At 47.5% G+C, this 26423-nt stretch overlaps 1 protein-coding gene across 2 annotated transcripts in view; it reads right to left on the reverse strand.

Annotated features, from left to right (window-relative positions):
- LOC143805917 (cytochrome P450 2H2-like) overlaps positions 1-26003 on the reverse strand; it is a 58413-nt gene extending 32410 nt beyond the window's left edge. Inside the window, exons 1-2 of one of the 2 annotated variants that reach the window (XM_077285675.1) lie at positions 25467-25999; positions 19897-20059 (exon numbers count right to left, since the gene is read on the reverse strand). In XM_077285675.1, the coding sequence (XP_077141790.1) occupies positions 19897-20059; positions 25467-25691 (388 nt within the window). In that variant the 5' untranslated portion in view covers positions 25692-25999. Of the gene's footprint in view, positions 1-19896; positions 20060-25466 lie in introns of both variants that reach the window. The other variant, XM_077285676.1, reaches the window with a different exon arrangement.
- Positions 26004-26423: the final 420 nt, after the last annotated feature.

The raw sequence follows: 26423 nt of genomic DNA on the forward strand, positions 1-26423 counted from the left end.
TTTTTTTAAATATTATTGGGTTTCTAAAGTCTCCCTTAAAAAACAAAAAATACATAAAAAAACAGTGGGAGAGTAATATTGCCCTTTCAGCTTGTGTGCCAGTCTTGACTCCTGGGTGTGCCACCTCTCTCTCTCATTCAGTGGGCCATAGAAAGGCTTTTTTTTTTTTGGTTTTTTTAATATTATTTGGTTTCTAAAGTCTCCCTGAAAAAAAAACAAAAACCATACAAAAAACAGTGGGAGAGTAATATTGCCCTTTCAGCTTGTGTGCCAGTCTTGACTCCTGGGTGTGCCACCTCTCTCCCTTTCATTCAGTGGGCCATAGAAAGCCTATTTATTTTTTTTAAAAAATATTATTGGGTTTCTAAAGTCTCCCTTAAAAAACAAAAAATACATAAAAAAACAGTGGGAGAGTAATATTGCCCTTTCAGCTTGTGTGCCAGTCTTGACTCCTGGGTGTGCCACCTCTCTCCCTTTCATTCAGTGGGCCATAGAAAGCCTATTTATTTATTTTTTAAAATATTATTGGGTTTCTAAAGTCTCCCTGAAAAAAAAAAAAACATAAATTAGGTGGGAGATTAATATTGACATTAGTGCTTGAGTGACAGTCCTGCGTGTGTGTCATCTCTGTGATTTTGTGCCACAGAAAACAGAGTGTGTAACATTGTGCCTGATTTTCCTTGTGGTCTCACCAACCTGTTAAGGGATATTGAAATCATACTGAAGTTATAGCTCACCGTGTAAGTTGTTTGACAGCAACAAATAAAGTTACTTTGGTTAAGATTTTAAAACAATGAGGAAGTCTGGTGCAAGAGGTCGTCGTGGGCGTTCATTGTCAGCTGGTAATGATGGTAGTGGTAGTGGAGCATCAGGTGGTCGTGGGGATAAAAATATTCCACCTAAGTCTGGAGCTGTGGAGCCAGTTTCGTCGTCAGGCTACACAAGGCCTCGAACGCTCTCTTTTCTGGGAGTAGGAAAACCGCTTTTAAAGGCGGAGCAGCAACAGCAAGTTTTGGCTTACATTGCAGACTCAGCCTCTAGCTCTTTTGCCTCCTCTTCCGAAACTGGTAAATGTAAAAGCAGCGCGTCGCTTGTGGATGTTCACGGTCAGGGACAAGTCGCTTCCTTGTCCTCCTCAGCAAAAACTACAACAAGAGAGAAGGATGCAGCAGGCGACACAACGGGTCACTCCATGGAGCTCTTTACACATACCGTCCCTGGCTTAGAAAGTGAAACATTTAACAGGCCATGCCCATTACAAGTATATTCTGACATGGAGTGCACTGATGCACAGCCACAGCCAGAGTACTATGCTGCTCCTTTGACTCAGACCACCACATTGCCCTCTCAGGGTACAGATCCACAATCAGACCCTGATGAGACTATGTTGCCCCGCCACGAACGCTATACCACCGACCGACACAGTGACACAGACGAAGTTGCACACGAGCTCGAAGAGGAGGTAATAGATGACCCAGTTATTGACCCCGATTGGCAGCCATTGGGGGAACAGGGTGCAGGCGGCAGTAGTTCAGAAGCGGAGGTGGAGGAGGGGCCGCAGCAGGCATCAACATCGCAACAGGTTCCATCTGCCGGGCCCGTATCTGGCCCAAAACGCGTGTCAAAGCCAAAACCTGTTGGAGCACAGCGTTGCCATCCGGTTAAAGCTCAGTCTGCAATCCCTGAAAAGGGATCCGAGTCTAGGAAGAGTGCAGTCTGGCATTTTTTTAAACAACATCCAACTGATCAGCGCAAAGTCATCTGTCAAAAATGTTCAACTAGCTTAAGCAGAGGTCAGAATCTGAAAAGTCTAAATACTAGTTGCATGCATAGACACTTAACCACCATGCATTTTCAAGCCTGGACTAACTACCAAACGTCCCTCAAGGTTGTAGCACCCTCGGCCAATGAAGCTAGTCAGCAACGCAACATCCCTTCCGTCACTGTAAGGCCACCATTTTCCGCACCACCGGCAGTATCTGTGCAGGTTTCTTTGCCAGCCAAAAGCAGTCAGGGTCAGGGAATCACCAGTTTTGTAGGAGGAAATATTGCATCTAGGGCACCGGCGGAAACAATACCGTCTCCAACCGTCTCTCAGTCTGCCATGTACACCGGCACACCCGAAAGTTCCACGATCTCCAGCTCTCCAGTCCAGCTCACCCTACATGAGACTCTGGTTAGAAAAAGGAAGTACTTATCCTCGCATCCGCGTACACAGGGTTTTAACGCCCACATAGCTAGACTAATCTCGTTAGAGATGATGCCCTACCGGTTAGTTGAAAGCGAAGCTTTCAAAGCCCTGATGGAGTACGCTGAACCACGATACGAGCTACCCAGTCGACACTTTTTTTCCAGAAAAGCCATCCCAGCCCTGCACCAGCATGTTAAACAGCGCATCGTCCATGCACTCAGGCAATCTGTGAGTACAAAGGTGCACCTGACTACAGATGCATGGACCAGTAGGCATGGCCAGGGACGTTATGTGTCCATCACGGCACACTGGGTGAATGTGGTGGATGCAGGGTCCACAGGCGACATCAATTTAGGGACAGTTGTGCCTAGCCCACGGTCTAGGAAACAGTTGGCTGTAGGCGTTCGCACCCCCTCCTCCTCCTCCTCCTCGTCCTCCTGCAGAAGCTACAGCTCTTCCACAGAACGCAGTCTGCCAACCACTCCATCGGCAGATGACACTGTTGCACACCAGTTGTCCCATTATGGGCCAGCTACTGCCAAGCGTCAGCAGGCTGTATTGGCTATGAAGTGCTTGGTCGACAACAGACACACCGCGGAAGTTCTGTCTGAGTTCTTGCAACAAGAAACGCAGTCGTGGCTGGGCACAGTAGATCTTGAGGCAGGCAAGGTAGTGAGTGATAACGGAAGGAATTTCATGGCTGCCATCTCCCTTTCCCAACTGAAACACATTCCTTGCCTGGCTCACACCTTAAACCTGGTGGTGCAGTGCTTATTGAAAACTTATCCTGGGTTCTCCGACCTGCTCCTCAAAGTGCGTGCACTTTGCTCACATATCCGACGTTCGCCTGTACACGCCAGCCGTATGCAGACCTATCAGCGGTCTTTGAACCTTCCCCAGCATCGCCTAATCATAGACGTTGCAACAAGGTGGAACTCAACACTGCACATGCTTCAGAGACTGTGCGAACAGAGGCGTGCTGTTATTTATTTGTGGGAGGATACACGGGCAGGCAGTAGGATGGCAGACATGGAGTTGTCAGGTGTGCAGTGGTCTAAGATACAAGACATGTGTCAAGTCCTTCAGTGTTTTGAGGAATGCACACGGCTGGTTAGTGCAGACAACGCCGTAATAAGCATGAGCATCCCCCTAATGCGTCTGCTGATGCAAAGTTTGACGCACATAAAGGAGCAGGCGTCTGCACCAGAGGAAGAGGAAAGCCTTGATGACAGTCAGCCATTGTCTGGTCAGGGCAGTGTACAGGACGAGGTAGCGGGCGAAGAGGAGGTGGAGGACGAGGAGGATGATGGGGATGAGTATATTTTTAATGCCGAACCTTTCCCGGGGGCACAGGAAATTGGTTGCGTGTCACGGCCGGGTTCTGGTTTTTTGAGGGACACAAGTGACGTAGATTTGCCTGCAACTGCCCCTCAACCAATCACAACCGGAGATTTGACAACTGGAACTTTGGCCCACATGGCGGATTATGCCTTACGTATCCTAAAAAGGGACACACGCATTACGAAAATGATGAACGATGACGATTACTGGTTGGCCTGCCTCCTTGATCCACGCTATAAAGGCAAATTGCAAAATATTATGCCACATGAGAACTTGGAACTAATATTAGCAACCAAACAATCAACTCTTGTTGACCGTTTGCTTCAGGCATTCCCAGCACACAGCGCACGTGATCGTTCTCACACGAGCTCCAGGGGGCAGCAGACTAGGAGTGTTAGGGGTGCACACATCAGAAGTGGCGTTGGACAGAGGGGTTTTCTGACCAGGTTGTGGAGTGATTTTGCTATGACCGCAGACAGGACAGGTACTGCTGCATCAATTGAAAGTGACAGGAGACAACATTTGTCCAGTATGGTTACTAACTATTTTTCATCCCTTATCGATGTTCTCCCTCAACCGTCATTCCCATTTGATTACTGGGCCTCCAAATTAGACACCTGGCCAGAATTGGCAGAATATGCATTGCAGGAGCTTGCTTGCCCGGCAGCAAGTGTCCTATCAGAAAGAGTATTCAGTGCTGCAGGTTCAATATTAACCGAAAAAAGGACTCGTCTGGCTACCCAAAATGTTGACGATCTAACATTCATTAAAATGAACCACAACTGGATTTCGAAATCTTTTGCCCCACCTTGCCCGGCCGACACCTAGCTTTCCTATGAAAGGCTCTTGCCTGTGAATTACTTTTCTAATGTCTAATTTGCTGCAGCTGATTGTACAGCATACGACATGTTTACACCTCCCTAAATGGCCAAACTCCCCACACGGGGCCGTGGTATCGCGACTTGGCGCAAGCACCCGTGAGACTGCTGTTTGTCTGAAGAGGTGGGTGTGCTCGCTTTTGGTTGACGGCATTGCTACTGGGTCCCTCATAGTACAATGTAGTGTCTCTGGCGGTGGTGGTGCGCACCCAACGTCAGACACACCGTTGTAACATGAGGGGCCCTGGGGCGGTCCCGCCGGCCTCTAGAGAGTTCCCCCCTACCCCAGCTCAAAATGTGCTCTACCGCATGCAAAATTATGTCGCACAGCTCCACCAATCTTTAGTCTATTCGCTGACATCATTCAATGTCTGGCACTGACAATACAAATTTGTAGACATCTACGATGCAACTTAAAGTAGTCTGTGTCTGTGTCCTATATTGGCACCATTAAATAGTTACTGCCAAATTACTATGTCAGAAACTCAGCAGATGAGCCCACCCCTGTACCTAAGTATGCCACCTTTTTTTTGTTTTGGTTGTTTTGCGAGACATTAACATCTATTTATATTTTGGGAGTACTGGGACAGACACTCCTTGCACTACTCCTCCACTGACCACCAAGCTGCCTGCCCGTGTATCCATGTAACCGCTGTAAAACTGCCATGAGCCTATTGTTTGTTATTTTAGGCCTTTGAAGCCTGTCTGCGGTCCCTCCTTCCACTAGTCCTCCACTGACCAGACCACTGCTGCCCGTGTACCCCTGGAACCAATTATAAAGTGCCTACAGCCAGCCCATTTTTTTATGTTAGGCCTTTGAAGCCTGTCTGCGGTCCCTCCTTCCACTAGTCCTCCACTGGCCAGACCACTGCTGCCCGTGTACCCCTGGAACCAATTATAAAGTGCCTACAGCCAGCCCATTTTTTTATGTTAGGCCTTTGAAGCCTGTCTGCGGTCCCTCCTTCCACTAGTCCTCCACTGACCAGACCACTGCTGCCCGTGTACCCCTGGAACCAATTATAAAGTGCCTACAGCCAGCCCATTTTCTTATGTTAGGCCTTTGAAGCCTGTCTGCGGTCCCTACTTTAAATACTCCTCCACTGACCACCAAGCTGCCTGCCCGTGTATCCATGTAACCGCTGTAAAACTGCCATGAGCCTATTGTTTGTTATTTTAGGCCTTTGAAGCCTGTCTGCGGTCCCTCCTTCCACTAGTCCTCCACTGACCAGACCACTGCTGCCCGTGTACCCCTGGAACCAATTATAAAGTGCCTACAGCCAGCCCATTTTCTTATGTTAGGCCTTTGAAGCCTGTCTGCGGTCCCTACTTTAAATACTCCTCCACTGACCACCAAGCTGCCTGCCCGTGTATCCATGTAACCGCTGTAAAACTGCCATGAGCCTATTGTTTGTTATTTTAGGCCTTTGAAGCCTGTCTGCGGTCCCTCCTTCCACTAGTCCTCCACTGACCAGACCACTGCTGCCCGTGTACCCCTGGAACCAATTATAAAGTGCCTACAGCCAGCCCATTTTCTTATGTTAGGCCTTTGAAGCCTGTCTGCGGTCCCTACTTTAAATACTCCTCCACTGACCACCAAGCTGCCTGCCCGTGTATCCATGTAACCGCTGTAAAACTGCCATGAGCCTATTGTTTGTTATTTTAGGCCTTTGATAGCCTGTCTGCGGTCCCTACTTTAAATACTCCTCCACTGACCAGACCACTGCTGCCCGTGTACCCCTGGAACCAATTATAAAGTGCCTACAGCCAGCCCATTTTCTTATGTTAGGCCTTTGAAGCCTGTCTGCGGTCCCTACTTTAAATACTCCTCCACTCACCACCACCAAGTTGCCTGCCAGTGTATCCATGTAACCGCTGTAAAACTGCCATGAGCCTATTGTTTGTTATTTTAGGCCTTTGATAGCCTGTCTGCGGCCCCTACTTGCAATACTCCTCCACTGACCACAATGCTGCCTGGAGTGCCTGCCTGTGTATCCATGTAACCGATGTAAAACTGCCATGACTGCCTACTGTTTGTTATTTTAGGCCTTTGATAGCCTGTCTGCAGCCCCTACTTGCAATAATCCTCCACTGACCACACCAATGCTGCCCGTGTACCCCTGGAACCTATTTAAAAGTTCATAGAGCCTAGTTATATATTTTATTTACTATTAATAAGGCCATGATGGACTACGCTGTACCACGCTACAAGCTAACCAGTCGACACTTCTTTTGCGAGAAAAGCCATCCCAACCCTCCACCAGCATGTAGAAGACCGCATTGTCCATGCACTCTGGCAATCTGTGAGTACAAAGGTGCACCTGACAACAGACGCATGGACCTGTAGGCATGGCCACGGAAGATTACGTGTCCATTACGGCGCAATGGGTTAATGTGGTGGATGCATGGTCCACAGGGGACAGCCTACTAAGTCTGTCTGCAGTCCCTAATTCAAATTGTCCTCCACTGTCTAAATCGGAACTTCCACCTTCTGGCTTTCGGCCTATAGTATCAGAAATTAAACTGCATTTGGCCTTCAACTTTGGTTAGGGCCTACTAACGGCTTCTGCCCCTCCCTGGTGTTGCCCTCAACTAAATAAAGCTGAGCTTCAACCTTCCGGCTCTCATTAAGTGGTTTTAAAAAAAAAAATGGTGGTTAGGGCCTACTAACGGCTTCTGCCCCTCCCTGGTGTTGTCCTCAACTAAATAAAGCTGAGCTTCAACCTTCTGCTCCAAATTACCATTTTGAAAAATGCAATAGGCTTTTCCGGCCTACTAAAGGTGTCTGTCTGTGTGCCCCTGCCTGGTGTTGCCCTCAACTAAATAAAGCTGAGCTTCAACCTTCTGCTCCAAATTACCATTTTGAAAAATGCAATAGGCTTTTCCGGCCTACTAAAGGTGTCTGTCTGTGTGCCCCTGCCTGGTGTTGTCCTCAACTAAATAAAGCTGAGCTTCAACCTTCCGGCTCTCATTAAGTGGTTTTAAAAAAAAAAAATGGTGGTTAGGGCCTACTAACGGCTTCTGCCCCTCCCTGGTGTTGCCCTCAACTAAATAAAGCTGAGCTTCAACCTTCTGCTCCAAATTACCATTTTGAAAAATGCAATAGGCTTTTCCGGCCTACTAAAGGTGTCTGTCTGTGTGCCCCTGCCTGGTGTTGCCCTCAACTAAATAAAGCTGAGCTTCAACCTTCTGCTCCAAATTACCATTTTGAAAAATGCAATAGGCTTTTCCGGCCTACTAAAGGTGTCTGTCTGTGTGCCCCTGCCTGGTGTTGTCCTCAACTAAATAAAGCTGAGCTTCAACCTTCCGGCTCTCATTAAGTGGTTTTAAAAAAAAAAAATGGTGGTTAGGGCCTACTAACGGCTTCTGCCCCTCCCTGGTGTTGCCCTCAACTAAATAAAGCTGAGCTTCAACCTTCTGCTCCAAATTACCATTTTGAAAAATGCAATAGGCTTTTCCGGCCTACTAAAGGTGTCTGTCTGTGTGCCCCTGCCTGGTGTTGTCCTCAACTAAATAAAGCTGAGCTTCAACCTTCCGGCTCTCATTAAGTGGTTTTAAAAAAAAAAATGGTGGTTAGGGCCTACTAACGGCTTCTGCCCCTCCCTGGTGTTGCCCTCAACTAAATAAAGCTGAGCTTCAACCTTCTGCTCCAAATTACCATTTTGAAAAATGCAATAGGCTTTTCCTGCCTACTAAAGGTGTCTGTCTGTGTGCCCCTGCCTGGTGTTGCCCTCAACTAAATAAAGCTGAGCTTCAACCTTCTGCTCCAAATTACCATTTTGAAAAATGCAATAGGCTTTTCCGGCCTACTAAAGGTGTCTGTCTGTGTGCCCCTGCCTGGTGTTGCCCTCAACTAAATAAAGCTGAGCTTCAACCTTCTGCTCCAAATTACCATTTTGAAAAATGCAATAGGCTTTTCCGGCCTACTAAAGGTGTCTGTCTGTGTGCCCCTGCCTGGTGTTGTCCTCAACTAAATAAAGCTGAGCTTCAACCTTCCGGCTCTCATTAAGTGGTTTAAAAAAAAAAAAATGGTGGTTAGGGCCTACTAACGGCTTCTGCCCCTCCCTGGTGTTGCCCTCAACTAAATAAAGCTGAGCTTCAACCTTCTGCTCCAAATTACCATTTTGAAAAATGCAATAGGCTTTTCCGGCCTACTAAAGGTGTCTGTCTGTGTGCCCCTGCCTGGTGTTGCCCTCAACTAAATAAAGCTGAGCTTCAACCTTCTGCTCCAAATTACCATTTTAAAAAATGCAATAGGCTTTTCCGGCCTACTAAAGGTGTCTGCCCCTCCCTGGTGTTGTCCTCAACTGAACAAAGCTGAGCTTCCACATTCTGGCTTTCGCCCTATACTATCAGATATTAAACTGCATTTGGCCTACTAGTGTGGTTAGGCCCTTGAAACAGTGTCTGCTGCTCTTGGGTTTGCTACTCCACTGAACAAAGCAATGCCGCCTGTTTAGTCCTGTTACCAATTTTGAACTGCATGTAGCCTACTTTATTCTTTGGCCCTATATCTGTTTCCTCCTCATCCTGCCCATTGCCCAGCCACTGCTAAATGAGTCTGCTGGTACATTGACCTAGACCACTACATTCCCCTTGTACTCTACACAGCCAGAATCTGTCCCTGCTGAAAGTAAGGTTCCCCTTCCCGCATGTTATACCACCTTACACAGGGACAAAGAGGAAGGTGCAGATGAAAGTGCAGGTTCCTTCATCAGGTGGGGGGGCATACTCGTTGGCGACGTCACTGGCACAGGGCCCCTCAGAGTACGCAAAAGTGTCGCTGCTGGTGGGAGGCGCCCCCGCCATGCAAACACACCGCCGTACTTTGAGGGGCCCTGTGCCAGTGGCAATGCGAACGAGTGGGCCCCCCCCTGCTTTCTCAGGATCACAGCACTTGCAACTTTTAAATACTTACCTTTCCCTGCAACACCGCCGTGACGTAGTCCGCATTTCCTGGGCCCACGAAAAACTTGAGCCAGCCCTACTCCCCCCACAACTTTCCCCCAATTCCCTATGCCCAACTATTATTATACAGTTAATTAAGATTGGCAAGCTTCAGAAACAAGAATGGATGTTTTTGGCATTAAAATGGGCACTGTAGGTGTTTTCCTGGCCTCCACTCACTGCTGACTATGCTTCCCCATTGACTTGCATTGGGTTTCGTGTTTCGGTCGATCCCCGACTTTTAGCGATAATCGGCCGACTGCACTCGACTCGACTCTGGACAAAATCGGGTTTCCCAAAACCCTACTCGATCTTAAAAAAATGAAAGTCGCTCAACCCTACTTATGGCATCTAAATGTCCTACCCCGAATCCTAAAAGGATCACGTTTCTGCTTCTGTCATGGGTGTATTAGAAAATAACTACATGAATTTTCGGTGAAATAAGTACTTTCGATAACATTTTCTTAGACCTTTTCATTGTGCCTTTTCTCTGTTATTCCTCCTATACATTTGCAAATAAATGAAAACATTTCTTGCCCCTTCATTATCTGTCATCACAGTCCAACATTTTCAGAGTGCGTAGGGACACATCCCAATTTGTAACACCTTTTTGTCTTTTTAAACATACATTTCTAAGAGGGCATCTTCTGTGTCCCATGCCTCCATAATTCCTGTTATACAGGATGAAGGGAAAAAAAAAAAAAAGGTACTGCAGAGTAGAAAATATAAAACTTCATAAAAACAGGCACAATGCGAACAACATATTTTTCTACACTAGAGTACCTTTTTTTCTTCATTCTTTGGAACTTGCATGCCCAAGCCCAGGCGGCTTCGTGCATGGAACTTATTCTTGGAAAGAGACTGCAAATGGTGAGCTGGCTTCTTCCGTTACCCATTTCCTCTTTTATATGTTATACAGAATGGACCACAAAACGAGAGTCGTACATGATCAGTTATCTGTGCATAGATTTTCATCAAAGAATATTGGATCCAAAATTCATATACCTGTGGCAGAACACCAAATGCCAATTTTCATGAATTGTCAGATGGTGCAGCTTGTGTATATTTTCTACTATGTTTTACTGAGAAAAGCCTGAAGCAGCATGTGAGCCGTCTGTGAGTGCTATTACAGTTATAGACTAGCAGGGATGGAATAGTCTTATTTTTTTGGAGGGGATAATTCTTTGGGGGCTGTCACTGAAGTGGTGTGGACGGAGAATGATGTTGACCTTGGATGGTGTAAATTCTGAATAATCTGCTAGAGTCTTAATAGACATCAGCCCGGAAGAGAATAAATTATTTTTGGGCACTGGAATGTAGCAAAGCCCATAGATTCCACTAGTACACCTGTTGTCAACTGTGTGGGACGATGAACAAGAAGATGCAAGTTTTGAGTGGAAGATTGTTTGCCGCGTCACATGAATGGTCCAATCCTATTATGTAGGAAGGGTCAGTCAAGTTAATTTATTCCATAGGGGGGTTTCCATTTTTGGATAACCTCTGTCACCTGGCTGTAGTTTGTTTTAAAAAACAAAATTACTTTAGTCATCCTCCGTGGGTCTAGTGCTGAGTCCACACTGTGGTTTCCAGCATCTGTTATTGTCTGCTATGCTGACATCATATTGAAGGGGCAGCAGCCAAACACTGAGCTCACTAATTGACTGCAACGCTGTTGACGTGGCGTAAATTCAGCAGACTATAACATACACCGGAAGTAGCAGTGGAGACTCATTGCTTCACTGGGAGAGGGTGAGGTTTTTTAAAGCTAACAGAAGCCAGGAGAAAGGGGTTTTCCAAAACCAGAAAACATTTTAAGACTTTACAGTCTGTATGAAAGTCACACTACCTTACAGACTCTGTAAAGTAAACATTTGTAAGACTGAAGTCAAATGGTTTGTTTGTGTGAAAGTTTGTGGTGTGAAGTTCTAGAATGTTTATGCAGCGCCCCAGAGTCCTGGTCATTGCAGTAATGTCGCTCTGCCACTAAGGGGAGTGATGTTACGTCTGATTGCACTAAAGGAGTTTCTCTGACCAGGTAACACTCACACTACACTTCACACTCCAGCCACCAGGGGGGGTGGTTCTATCGAGTAGGCCACTCCTCACACTCTGGTAAAACTGGGGGTTGGACAGGAAGACAGAGAGAGAAGTAACTGGGAAGAGCTAGTGAGAGGACCTGTCAGGGATGGGATCCTGGCAGACTCCTAAGAGCAGAACTAACCAGTAAACAACGGGAATACAGAAAAGAGGCATTAGGACCAGAAGGAGTCGTGCTGTTAGACCGAGGCAACATCCTTCTGAGGCGCAAACAGTCGGTGGCCGGAACGCCGAGCAAGTAAGAGACTCTAAGTACTACTGCAAACCACGGCCGGACAGCCAATTATAGGTTGGCTGTCTCACACAAATCACCTAAGCAGACAATGGAGGCAGCTGTGGGAGAGGGGCGACTCTAGGGTCCCGGAAGAACTCCAGGCCTACCCCGTCATACGGGTGCGTCCTACCATATCACCTGGGGGACGGAGAGAACGAACATCAGAGACAGACAGAATCAGTTGTGAGGACTATCCCGGGAGCTCAGCAGGGAAGGACTACAACACACAGTGCTAGAAGGTAGACACTGATTCCCACCTGTAAAGAGAACTCCTGATGTGCCTTTGGACCGGCCGGTCTCAAACAGCCCTGTTGACAGCGCTCTGAACTGAGGATTCTAAAACCTTCAGTAAAGAGGTAAAGAGACTGCAACCTGGTGTCCTCGTTATTTACTACGACCTACACTGCACCGCAATATCACCACCATTTACCACCACCTTTCACTGGACGCCCCTCAGCAGGGTCACGGACCGGGTCTAGCCACCGTGACAACCCCAGAACAGAGACTCAGAGGCCCGGTACCGGGTACCCCTTGGCCCTGCGGCAGTGGGGGCGCTCCATTTTGGCGTCACGAACAGGATTTACTTAAGCCTGAAGAATCAGGTCATGTGTGCCTTGGAACTGTGATTTATTGTGCTTGGACTGTAACTTATTGCAAAGACTGTGCGTTGACAATTGCCGCCAGGAGTTCCCGCCACGATTCGCCATCGCAGTGTGCGAAGGGAGGAGCCTCAGCTTCGTGGGCGGGACCGGCCAAAAAGAAGCGCGGAACGAGAAAGCGCGGTAACGTGCCGATCCCGGAAGAGGAACTCCGATCTCCAGCAGGTTAGTGGAGGAAGGGCCAGCCATGTCCGAGTCGGGAGGAGCGGAGGAAGAGGCCGCAGCCGGGGACGCAGGGGCACCTCCGGGACCCGCAGCGGGCGAAGCTGTGGCCCTAATACAACCACCGGTTGCCGCAGAACCTGCTGTTCCCCTCAGCCAGTCGGATGCTGCCGCTAACACAAAAGCCATAATGCCCTTCTCTATGCCGTACCTGCCCGGAGCGGTCTGGCTCCCACGATACTCTGGGGAGTCGCATACATTCACTGACTTTAAGGAAGGGCTCTGCAGCCTGCTCGAGTTCTATCCCCTGACAGAGCCGCAGAAGGTTCATATGATAACCGGGCAACTCTTTGGGGCGGCTCTGAGAGAACTGAAGTCCTGGCCCGCCGAGGATAAGGGAACTGCACAGCAGATTTTTGCAAAGCTTAAAGCTACCTTCGATACTCGCACTGCTACAGAAATTAAACTGACTTTCTATGGATGCAAACAGAGACCGCAGGATAGCTTACGGGACTATGCCCTTAATCTCCAGGAGGCTATGCGGGCCATTAAGCAGAGTGACCCCGGCAGCATGCAGGATGAGGATAAAATCCTGAAGGAGCGGTTCATTGAGGGGCTCCTGTGCAGTCACCAGCGGGGCCAATTGCACTTCCTGGCCATGCAAAATCCAGACTTGACTTTTGCGCAATTCAAAGATAAAGCTATCCAGGCATTGCAGGAGCGACAGCCCAGCCGTGCAGCGCCTCCCCGGCGTCCCGCTCTCACATACCACCAGGAGGTGGCGTCAGATGCCCCAGTCGCCGCCGAGGCCGATGCCCAGAGCCTAGAGGACGATTCCCCTGCAGGACTTCGTCTCCAGATGCAAGAGCTAACCAAGAGCATTGCTGCCCTGGCCCGGACGGTGCAGTCCCTACAGGAGGCCCCCAAGGAGAAGTTGGCCTCCAGACCAGAGGATGTCCCTTGGATGCGACAGAGGAGGACTCCGCCGACCAGAGGCCGGAACGTCGATCGCTTCCACCAGGATGGACGACCCATCTGCCGCCGCTGTCACCAGGTGGGCCACCTTGCAAGGTACTGTCCTTTAAACGAGCAACCCCTGGGGCAAAGGGCCAACCCCCAGGAGTAGGACGGTCAGGCCCGCAGCATTGGAGAACCAAGTACATTGGAGGACGACCAGTTCTCCCTGTAGTGGTTGATGGAATCCCCTTGAACGCTTTGCTGGACACCGGTTCTCAGGTGACGACTATACCTTACGTGCTTTATAAACGGTATTGGGAGGACACCGATATTACTCGTGGCCCTGACGATGATTTCACCATAATAGCCAGTGATGGTCAGCCGTTGCCACAAGTGGTGTATAAGGAGGTCACCATCAAGGTGGGGCGGGTGGAATTGAAAGCCCAAGGGATTGTGATTGATGATATTGATCGTCGAGAATGTAATCCCATGATGACTCTTGGTACTAATGTTATAGAAAATTGTCTTGCAGAAGTTATTGTTTTGTTGCAACAGGTGGCAGAAACCGCTGGCCACAGTGAGCAACGTGCCCTGCAGAAGGAAATCAGAGCTCTGATGCAGAGACAGCAGGTAGAGCTGACTGGTGGTGAGATTGGTCGTGTCACTGTGAGTGATTCAAACCCCATCGCGATACCCCCCAGGAGTGAAATGTTAATATGGTGTCGGGCAGCCATAGGCCTCAGGGGAAAGGACTACCAGGCCTTGGTAGAACCCGTATATTCAGACAATAGGCCTACTATTCTGACAGCCCGGGGGGTGGTCGACGTTCGCCAGGGGAGAATGCCCGTACGTGTCCTCAATTGTGGGGAGGAAGAGGTTCACCTCACCAAGTATGCCACGCTCGCCAAATTATTCACTGTTAATAATAGTGTGATACAGACACCTGAACCCTTGGTCCCGTCAAACGTGGCGGAGGACAACGGTTCTGCAGAGCACTCGAAAGATTGGTGTCGGGAATTGCATGTGGGCACTGACTCTACCCCATCCCATCAAAAACAGGGGGCCTACAGGGTGGTACACGAGTACGAGAAGGTATTCAGCAAACACCCCTTAGATTTTGGGCAGGTGAAAGGGATCCAACATCATATCCCCACGGGAGATCACCGACCCATAAAAGAGAGATATCGCCCTGTACCCCCAGCTCATTACCAGTGTGCCAAGGACATGTTGCGGGAAATGAAGGAGGCTGGGGTGGTGAGAGACAGCTGTAGCCCCTGGGCAGCTCCGTTAGTCCTTGTTAAAAAGAAATATGGTACAATGAGGATGTGTGTTGATTACAGGCAGTTGAATCGCATTACACATAAGGACGCATACCCACTGCCCAGGATAGAGGAGTCTCTGGCTGCCTTAAAATCTGCTAACTACTTCTCTACCTTAGATCTCACCAGTGGGTACTGGCAGGTTCCTGTAGCGAAGGCGGACAAAGAGAAGACGGCCTTCACGACACCAATGGGTCTCTGCGAGTTCAATTACATGCCCTTCGGATTGTGCAATGCTCCCGGGACATTCCAGAGGATGATGGAGTGCTGCCTGGGACACATGAACTTCGAAACCGTGCTGCTGTATTTGGATGATGTCATTGTCTTCTCTAAGACCTACGAAGACCATCTGAAGCACCTGGCCAAGGTGTTTGAAGCCCTGTCCAACTTTGGCTTAAAGGTGAAACCGTCCAAGTGTCATCTGCTGAAACCTAAAGTGCAGTACCTGGACCATGTGGTGAGCGCTGAAGGAGTGGCCCCAGACCCCGACAAGGTCACGGTGATCAAGGACTGGCCAAGGCCCAGTGACCTTCACAAAGTCCGGCAGTTCCTCGGGCTGGTAGGCTATTACCGGAGGTTCATTAAGGACTTTACCAAGAAGGCCGCACCCTTGCAAAACCTGTTGGTGGGCCAACCAAAGAAGACCAAGGGGAGGAACACCCCCTTTGATTGGAACGAGGAGCTGGAGGGATCCTTCGCTTGTTTGAAGTCGGCACTGACGGGAGAAGAGGTACTGGCTTACCCCGAATACGACCAACCGTTTGTGCTGTACACAGATGCCAGCAATGTGGGATTAGGAGCCGTGCTGTCCCAGGTCGAGAAAGGCAAAGAAAGGGTGATCGCTTACGCCAGCAGGAAACTCCGTCCCACGGAAAGAAACCCTGACAACTACAGTTCCTTTAAGCTGGAATTCCTTGCCATCGTCTGGGCAGTGACAGAGAGGTTCAAACACTACCTGGCCTCTGCGAAATTCACCGTCTTCACGGATAACAATCCGCTAACGCATCTGGATACTGCCAAACTCGGGGCCTTGGAACAGCGGTGGATGGCCTGGCTGTCCAACTACGATTTCACCATCAAGTACCGGGCGGGACACAAGAATGCCAATGCCGATGCCTTGTCCCGAATGCCCAATTTTGCCAGAAACGGGAGAAGACCCGGAGGCACTTGAAGAGGTGGAGCTGCCTGCATTCCATCGCCCCAAAGCCACTCAGAACTCTCATCATGTGAAGAACAGGCACAGGAACCAACCGGATGCCACGCTGAATCCCCTGCCCCATCACGGGTGGGCGGAGACCCAGGATGGTGACCCCGCGGTCCGTCGGGTGAAAGAGCTCTTGACGCAGGCAGGGTTGCATCCCGGCCCAGATGATCCACAGTAAACCCAACAGCTGTGGAAGGGGAGAAGCAAACTGTTTATCCATGATGGCAAGCTGTGCAGGAGGAGCATCGACCCACGTACTCATGAATTGGTGTGGCAGATAGTGGTGCCAAGGCGAGATGCGCCCATGGTTCTGGGAGCCTACCACGATGGAGCCGGACACTTCGGATGGAGGAAGCTAGAGAGGCTACTCCGAGGGAGGTTCTATTGGATTGGCATGAAGAGAGCCATTGAGAAGTGGTGTCGGGAGTGCGGTCCATGTAGCCTACGCAGGAAGGACCGTGGCAGCCAACGGGCTCCCCTGAAGCCTATCATCACCAAACGGCCGCTCGAACTGGTCGCGCTGGATCATGTGAAGTTGACACCTAGCCGGTCAGGCTATATCTACGCTCTTACCATCGTAGATCACTACTCCAGATTTTTGGTGGTTGTACCTGTCAAGGATCTAACGGCCAGGACTGCCGCCAAGGCCTTCCAGCAGTACTTTTGTAGGCCCCATGGCTACCCAGAGAAGGTACTGACCAATCAGGGACCAGCATTCGAAGCAGGTGTTCCAAGAGTTCTGCCATCTGTACGGGTGTAAGAAGATCCGAACCACGCCGTACCATCCTCAAACCAATGGGATGTGCGAAAAGATGAACCAGGTGGTGATCGACTTATTGAAGACCTTGCCCGTAGAGGAACGGAACCTGTGGCCGACAAAGTTGCCTGACTTGGTGGATATCTGCAATCACATCCCAGTAAATTCCACCAACTGTACTCCAGCGTGCCTAATGAGGGGAAGGCCTAGCCAGTTACCCGTTGATCTGGACATGGGGGTCCTAGTCCCCGAAGATACCTCGCCGGATGCAGATTGGGATGCAGAAAGACAGCGAAGGTACCACAAAGTACAGGAGTGCGTGGAAAGAAGTCTCGCCCAGGCTAGGCAAAAACAAGAAAGGGACTACAACCAGCACGCTCCTGCGATTCCCCTGTCACCTGGTGAGCAAGTACTTAAACGAAAGAGGAGACTACACAAGCTCGATGACCAATGGGAAGCGGAACCGTATACCATCCTGCCATCCGACTTCGACAACACGAAGGTCTGTCTCATCAGCAAGGACAGAGGGGAGACCTCGACAGCGGTATCCAGGGATCACCTTAAGGTCTGCCCCGATAAGTTGAGAGAGAGGGACACGGCCCCAAGAATCTCCCCGCCGGTGGAAAAGGAGAAGATGATCCATACCGTCCTTGGTGACTTTCCCCAGTCATGGACTCAGATAAATCAGGCCTTCGTGGTACCTGTTCTAACGTTTCAACAGCCGGACCCACAAGAAGCGATGGTGGTACCAGATCATCTGGCCCCGCAACCTCAACAAGCCCTACCTGAAGTTGCCATGCCAACCGTTGAACCGGCAAATCCTCCCTCTGCTATCGGTGAATCTGCTGTACCCACTGTTGATAGCAGCAGCTCTGAGATTCCCAACCTGCCAGTGCTACCCAGACTCACTAGAAGTGTAGCTAGAAAACAGTGTACTACACCAGCGGTAGCAAGCATAGCGGGCCCTGTTAGGCCAATAGCAACCCCTGCGCTGCGAAGGTCCACACGCAGCACTCAGAACCAAACTCCCCTCCGCTACAAAACTTGGAGGTATTAGCGAGGGCTGCTATTTAGTTGAAAATGTTTGTGTGCATATCTTTTGTTACAGGTTTTAAAATGGACAATAGAGTAATGGACGGTGAATTGCTCAAAAACTTTCAAAAGGGGGACCCCTTTGTTTACCCGGGGTCCCCGCTGTTTCAACCATTGAACTGAGAGTCATAAACTGTGCATGACCTAACTTTTGCAACGTTCAAGAGTCCTCACCTCCCATAAGGGGAAGCACTGTTATGTTTAATTGTTTATGCTATTTCAAAATTTTGCATGTTTTCTGTTAACATGTATTGTTGTTCTTGTTTTCCCAGTCCGGGAGTACTGGATTTAACCGGGGGGGAGTGCAGCGCCCCAGAGTCCTGGTCGTTGCAGTAATGTCGCTCTGCCACTAAGGGGAGTGATGTTACGTCTGATTGCACTAAAGGAGTTTCTCTGACCAGGTAAGGCTACGTTCACATTTGCGTTGTGCGCCGCAGCGTCGGCGCAGCAGCGCACAACGCAAACAAAAACGCGGCAAAACGCACGCTAAAACGCTGCGTTTTGCGCCGCATGCGTCCTTTTTGGCCGAAAGTTGGACGCAAAAAAAATGCAACTTGATGCGTTTCTTGCGTCCAACGCTTGCGGCCATGCGGCGCAAAACGCAGCACAACGCATGTCCATGCGCCCCCATGTTAAATATAGGGGCGCATGACGCATGCGGCGACGCTGCGGCGCTGACCGCAAATGTGAACGTAGCCTACCACTCACACTACACTTCACACTCCAGCCACCAGGGGGGGTGGTTCTATCTAGTAGGCCACTCCTCACACTCTGGTAAAACTGGGGGTTGGACAGGAAGACAGAGAGAGAAGTAACTGGGAAGAGCTAGTGAGAGGACCTGTCAGGGATGGGATCCTGGCAGACTCCTAAGAGCAGAACTAACCAGTGAACAACGGGAATACAGAAAAGAGGCATTAGGACCAGAAGGAGTCGTGCTGTTAGACCGAGGCAACATCCTTCTGAGGCGCAAACAGTCGGTGGCCGGAACGCCGAGCAAGTAAGAGACTCTAAGTACTACTGCAAACCACGGCCGGAGAGCCAATTATAGGTTGGCTGTCTCACACAAATCACCTAAGCAGACAACGGAGGCAGCTGTGGGAGAGGGGCGACTCTAGGGTCCCGGAAGAACTCCAGGCCTACCCCGTCATACGGGTGCGTCCTACCATATTACCTGGGGGACGGAGAGAACGAACATCAGAGACAGACAGAATCAGTTGTGAGGACTATCCCGGGAGCTCAGCAGGGAAGGACTACAACACACAGCGCTAGAAGGTAGACACTGATTCCCACCTGTAAAGAGAACTCCTGATGTGCCTTTGGACTGGCCGGTCTCAAACAGCCCTGTTGACAGCGCTCTGGACTGAGGATTCTAAAACCTTCAGTAAAGAGGTAAAGAGACTGCAACCTGGTGTCCTCGTTATTTACTACGACCTACACTGCACCGCAATATCACCACCATTTACCACCACCTTTCACTGGACGCCCCTCAGCAGGGTCACAGACCGGGTCTAGCCACCGTGACAACCCCAGAACAGAGACTCTGAGGCCCGGTACCGGGTACCCCTCGGCCCTGCAGCAGTGGGGGCGCTCCATTTACATGTTCTTCTTTCGAATTATGACCAGAAAGCACCATTACTGCCACCGCCCCTAAGGTTCAGCTGCTTCTATTAAGCATAAACCTTACAGTCTGCAACTGTTTCTTTAAAAAGAAACCTAACAACCTTTACCACAACCTTACACGCCCTCAAACTGCTAGCACAAATTGCATGAGGTTTCTTCAGGCACACCCCTGAGGAATGCAGCCAAAAGTTGTCCAAGCATGAGCCATTTGTCCTACAGACCCATGCCAAAGCCAAATGCCTGAACATGATGGAGCCTGTGGGGCTCAGAGTGTTCCACAGCCATTCTAAAAAATTAGAACAGTAGTAAAAAAAAATACTAACTAATCTACATGATAACAACTGGCTAACATTGTGGAATATATGTACATGCATGTTATAGATAACATATGTCCTACTCACCATAGTCACTGAACAGAACAGAGAAAATCTCAATTATTCCCCTGTCATTAAATGTATCCCCGCAGTCAACGAGAGCTTCCTTCACTGTGTCATATCCCGCTATTACAACTGAGTTGAGGTTAATAATTTTAAACGTGTACACTGGGCCATATTTCTCACTCATCTGCAAAAACAAAGAAAATAGAGAGAAATAGGAAGATGTAAAGACTCAGAATAAAAATGAACATTAAAAATGTGAAAATACTAATATTATTATTTAATGGCCTTCGGCTCAGTCTCTAGCCATGACAACTTGATGGAAGAATGATCTGTAGGGTGATCCATCTTGGGCAAATGTAGATAGGTCCACCAGGGTCTTCTCTACCATAATCTTGATTGTATCCAGCCATCAGGTTGTTGGTCTCTCTTTTTGTCAAAAATGCCAAAACACATAATATAAAGACAAAATCAGAGTTCCTAAAAAGTCTTCAAAACCAAGAAGCCACTGAATCAAATTAGCTATGAATTATTTATTTTTTTTAAATGTTAAATATGATAGGTAAAATCAGAAAAGAATTGAATTATTAATGATAATGTGATGACGTCAATGCTTAATTATGTGTCATCAGTTATAGACTACAAACAACCCATGTGTGTTAACAGTGGTGTAACTCGAAGCTTGTGGGCTCAAATGCAAAAGCTCCAATGGGGCCTCCAATTATTGCAGGTTTATAAATAGTAATCGTCTTTTCGAATAGACTATTTCAAATAGACTTTTAGGGCCCTGTTGGCCCCATGACCCAGGTGCAACTGCAACCCCTGCACCTATTAGGCCGGTGTCACCCTCAGCGTATGGAAATACAGTCCGTTTTTTATGGCCATAATACGCAGTAATTGTCCCAAAACACTGTTCCATATTCAATGCGAGGATGCGATTTTTACGCACAAATTTATCCGTGTGTCATCCGTATGGCTTCCGTATGGCGATTTTTTTGTGCAGGCTTGCAAAATGGACATATCATGGATCCATCGGCTCAAATATTTTTAAAAACATATATGCAGTCTATATATATATATATATCTATCAGTGAGACACACATATATGTATATATATATGTGTGACTCACTTACAGTGGGGCAAAAAAGTATTTAGTCAGTCAGCAATAGTGCAAGTTCCACCACTTAAAAAGATGAGAGGCGTCTGTAATTTACATCATAGGTAGACCTCAACTATGGGAGACAAACTGAGAAAAAAAAATCCAGAAAATCACATTGTCTGTTTTTTTATCATTTTATTTGCATATTATGGTGGAAAATAAGTATTTGGTCAGAAACAAACAATCAAGATTTCTGGCTCTCACAGACCTGTAACTTCTTCTTTAAGAGTCTCCTCTTTCCTCCACTCATTACCTGTAGTAATGGCACCTGTTTAAACTTGTTATCAGTATAAAAAGACACCTGTGCACACCCTCAAACAGTCTGACTCCAAACTCCACTATGGTGAAGACCAAAGAGCTGTCAAAGGACACCAGAAACAAAATTGTAGCCCTGCACCAGGCTGGGAAGATTGAATCTGCAATAGGCAACCAACTTGGAGTGAAGAAATCAACAGTGGGAGCAATAATTAGAAAATGGAAGACATTCAAGACCACTGATAATCTCCCTCGATCTGGGGCTCCACGCAAAATCCCACCCCGTGGGGTCAGAATGATCACAAGAACGGTGAGCAAAAATCCCAGAACCACGCGGGGGGACCTAGTGAATGAACTGCAGAGAGCTGGGACCAATGTAACAAGGCCTACAATAAGTAACACACTACGCCACCATGGACTCAGATCCTGCAGTACCAGACGTGTCCCACTGCTTAAGCCAGTACATGTCCGGGCCCGTCTGAAGTTTGCTAGAGAGCATTTGGATGATCCAGAGGAGTTTGGGGAGAATGTCCTATGGTCTGATGAAACCAAACTGGAACTGTTTGGTAGAAACACGACTTGTCGTGTTTGGAGGAAAAAGAATACTGAGTTGCATCCATCAAACACCATACCTACTGTAAAGCATGGTGGTGGAAACATCATGCTTTGGGGCCGTTTCTCTGCAAAGGGGCCAGGACGACTGATCCGGGTACATGAAAGAATGAATGGGGCCATGTATCGTGAGATTTTGAGTGCAAACCTCCTTCCATCAGCAAGGGCATTGAAGATGAAACGTGGCTGGGTCTTTCAACATGACAATGATCCAAAGCACACCGCCAGGGCAACGAAGGAGTGGCTTCGTAAGAAGCATTTCAAGGTCCTGGAGTGGCCTAGCCAGTCTCCAGATCTCAACCCTATAGAAAACCTTTGGAGGGAGTTGAAAGTCCGTGTTGCCAAGCAAAAAGCCAAAAACATCACTGCTCTAGAGGAGATCTGCATGGAGGAATGGGCCAACATACCAACAACAGTGTGTGGCAACCTTGTGAAGACTTACAGAAAACGTTTGACCTCTGTCATTGCCAACAAAGGATATATTACAAAGTATTGAGATGAAATTTTGTTTCTGACCAAATACTTATTTTCCACCATAATATGCAAATAAAATGATAAGAAAACAGACAATGTGATTTTCTGGAATTTTTTTTCTCAGTTTGTCTCCCATAGTTGAGGTCTACCTATGATGTAAATTACAGACGCCTCTCATCTTTTTAAGTGGTGGAACTTGCACTATTGCTGACTGACTAAATACTTTTTTGCCCCACTGTATATATATATATATATATATATATATATATATGTATCAGTGAGATATATATATATATATATATATATATATATATATATATATGTGTGTGTCTCATATATATATATAGACTGAATATTTGAGCCGATGGATCCATGATATGTCCATTTTGCAAGCCTGCACAAAAAAAAAAATCGCCGTACGGAAGCCATACGGATGCCATACGGATGACACACGGATAAATTTGTGCGTAAAAATCGCATCCTCGCATTGAATATGGAACAGTGTTTTGGGACAATTACTGCATATTATGGCCGTAAAAAACGGACTGTATTTCCATACGCTGAGTGTGACACCGGCCTAATAGGTGCAGGGGTTGCAGTTGCACCTGGGTCATGGGGCCAACAGGGCCCTAAAAGTCTGGGAAAATATTCTGAAAAGTTCCCAGGCTCGAGTTCATATGAGTTCATCCAGCAGAGGGCGCATCACCGCGACTCGAGGTCACTACAGTACATTCCCCTGCATTCCATTCATTCACGAAGTTTTACAGGCAGGAGCACAGCTGCATTAGCAGAGCTCCTGAGTTAAAATGATTTAACCCCTTCAGATGGATTAACAGGGTGGGACAAGACTGAACGACGGAAGGCATGGAATATTGTTGTTTGTTTTTTTAACTTTATTTCAGGTGACAAGGGTCTTCAGGTGGATTGAGAGTATAATAAAATATTAAAACACCATGTGTCTTTATTTCATTAAAATACTTTTTAATAATGTGTGTGTGTTTTATTAACCATTTCGTACTATTGGATTAATAATGGATAGGTGTCATAATTGACGCCTCTCCATTATTAACCTGGCTTAATGGCACATTACAATGGCAAGGTGACATTAACCCTTCATTACCCCATATCCCACCGCTACAGGGGAGTGGGAAGAGAGAGGCTAAGTGCCAGAATAGGCGCATCTTCCATATGTGCCTTTTCTGGGGTGGCTGGGGGCAGATATTTTTAGCCAGGGGGGGTCCTATAACCATTGACCCTCTCTAGGCTATTAATAGCTGCCCTCAGTCACTGGCTTTCCCACTCTGGCGGAGAAAATTGCGCGGAAGCCCACGCCAATTTTTTCCAGGATTTAACCCTTTAATTTAATAGCTAGGGACCCCAAATTTTACACAGAGACACTTGTTCACTTGTTACATTAGTAAAGAGGAATATGCAAAAAAAAGAAGGGATATGAGATGGTTTACTGTATGTAAACCATGTCTCATATACTGTCGGGCTTGTGAAGGAGAGAGCAAAAGCCGGCAATTGAATTACCGGCTTTTCTGCTATCTAGCGCTGAATTAAATATAAATACATATATATATACACTCACTGGCCACTTTATTAGGTACACCTGTCCAACTTCTTGTTAACACTTAATTTCTAATCAGCCAATCACATGGCGGCAACTCAGTGCATTTAGGCATGTAGACATGGTCAAGACAATCTCCTGCAGTTCAAACCGAGCATCAGTATGGGGAAGAAAGGTGATTTGAGTGCCTTTGAACGTGGCATGGTTGTTGGTGCCAGAAGGGCTGGTCTGAGTATTTCAGAAACTGCTGATCTACTGGGATTTTCACGCACAACCATCTCTAGGGTTTATAGAGAATGGTCCGAAAAAGAAAAAAAATCCAGTGAGCGGCAGTTCTGTGGGCGGAAATGCCTTGTTGATGCCAGAGGTCAGAGGAGAATGGGCAGACTTGGTCGAGCTGATAGAAAGGCAACAGTGACTCAAATCGCCACCCGTTACAACCAAGGTAGGCCTAAGAGCATCTCTGAACGCACAGTGCGTCGAACTTTGAGGCAGATGGGCTACAGCAGCAGAAGACCACACTGGGTACCACTCCTTTCAGCTAAGAACAGGAAACTGAGGCTACAATTTGTACAAGCTCATTGAAATTGGACAGTAGAAGATTGGAAAAACGTTGCTTGGTCTGATGAGTCTCGATTTCTGCTGCGACATTCGGATGGTAGGGTCAGAATTTGGCGTAAACAACATGAAAGCATGGATCCATCCTGCCTTGTATGGAGCATCTTTGGGATGTGCAGCCGACAAATCTGCGGCAACTGTGTGATGCCATCATGTCAATATGGACCAAAATCTCTGAGGAATGCTTCCAGCACCTTGTTGAATCTATGCCACGAAGAATTGAGGCAGTTCTGAAGGCAAAAGGGGGTCCAACCCGTTACTAGCATGGTGTACCTAATAAAGTGGCCGGTGAGTGTATATAGAAAGAAACCACGGGGACAGATAATTCTGCATGGTAGCTGTAGACACAAAATCGTAGGAGATTTTAAATTAAAATTATTGGCAGAGACGTTTTATTGCAAATACATTGGTGCAATAGAATTTTTGATGTGAATCTTTGCAAAACGTTTTAAGCAGCTCCCAAATGACACTTTCAATTTTTTAAGTTTTTATGATCCATGAATGCACGTGGCTATTAATTCCCACTACCGTAAAGGTAAGCTGTCGTCACATTTTTATGTATTGAAGTAACAGTCTGGCTGGCTAGGCGCTCGACCACCAATAAAAAAAGGAGACCTTTTATGTAGAAATCTAATGTGCCAGTCATGAGAAATCAACATGGAAGTTATATGCAAATCAGGCTGGAAGAACACTGGGAGTGTGTCAAAGGAGCCGTCCAAGAACAACAATCCGCCCCCAGTGCGCTTCTAGCCTGATTTACTACAGATTATGTCAGAACCTGAGCAGCAGTACTAGACAAAGCCTATGGATAGGGGTGGCGCTGTTTCTGAAAGAGGAGCCATGATTTTCTATTTCTTCCCAACTCCTTCAGTCTCGCCGTTACTAGTAGCTACAATCCACTTTACCTTAACCAAATCCTTGTGCAGTTCTGTGAGGTTGACCTGGAAGATATTCCCCAGTAGCGGCAGAGGTCGGGGTCCCGGGGGAAGATTTCTTGGCTCATTCTTCTTCCAGACTTTAAAAAGGTAAATCAGGAAAGTTACAGCAGTAGTGAGGAGAAGCGTCGCCCCTATGCTCATCCCCATCCTGAGGGTCCCAGCTTCAGTGGTCTCGGCTCTATTCTGCTCCATTCCGGAGAGGGAACAGCCTGAGAAAATAATGTCAGTGTTTTGTTTGCTCGGTATCTCGTTTCAGGATTCTAAATTCCAACGACAATAGTGTTATGTAACATTCAGGGGCCTTTTATCCTAAAGAGGGGCGACTTCCGAACATCAACAAGAGCTGCATTCAGAAAAACGACAGAGAGACTCCAAAAGGCCAAATAATAATAGCACAAGTGTGTATAATAGAGAATTGTATACTAGTACAAAGAAGCAGAAATAGAGACTGTAAATATGGGGTGAAAGGTGGACTGAGAACTGAAGAAAGAGATAGATAATAGATAGATAGATAATAAACAGATAGATAGATAGAAAGATAGATAGATAGACAGATAGATAAGAGATAGATAAATAACAGATAGATAGATAGATAGATAGATAGATAGATAGATAGATAGATAGATAGATAGATAGATAGATAGATAGACTGTACTCACCTAGTTGCAGATGAGGTAGGCATAGGGAACGGTATTGCTGCAATGTCCATGCAAGTTTATTTACAGTTCATAAACTGCTCCAAATGGCAAAATAAGCCTTTTCTATCAGAAAGTGAAAACTTAAAGGAAAAAGTCCTTACAACACACACATCAGGTTCTTTAGGCCTTAGCACTGACAACGGGTATCCGTGACTCCTGTGAGCTCCAATGTAAACCTTTTACCTTACCTTGTAATACCCCCGGGATAACCACCTCCCCCTTTTCT

Source organism: Ranitomeya variabilis, chromosome 2, assembly GCF_051348905.1.
Source record: "Ranitomeya variabilis isolate aRanVar5 chromosome 2, aRanVar5.hap1, whole genome shotgun sequence".
Classification (NCBI taxonomy): Eukaryota; Metazoa; Chordata; class Amphibia; order Anura; family Dendrobatidae; genus Ranitomeya; species Ranitomeya variabilis.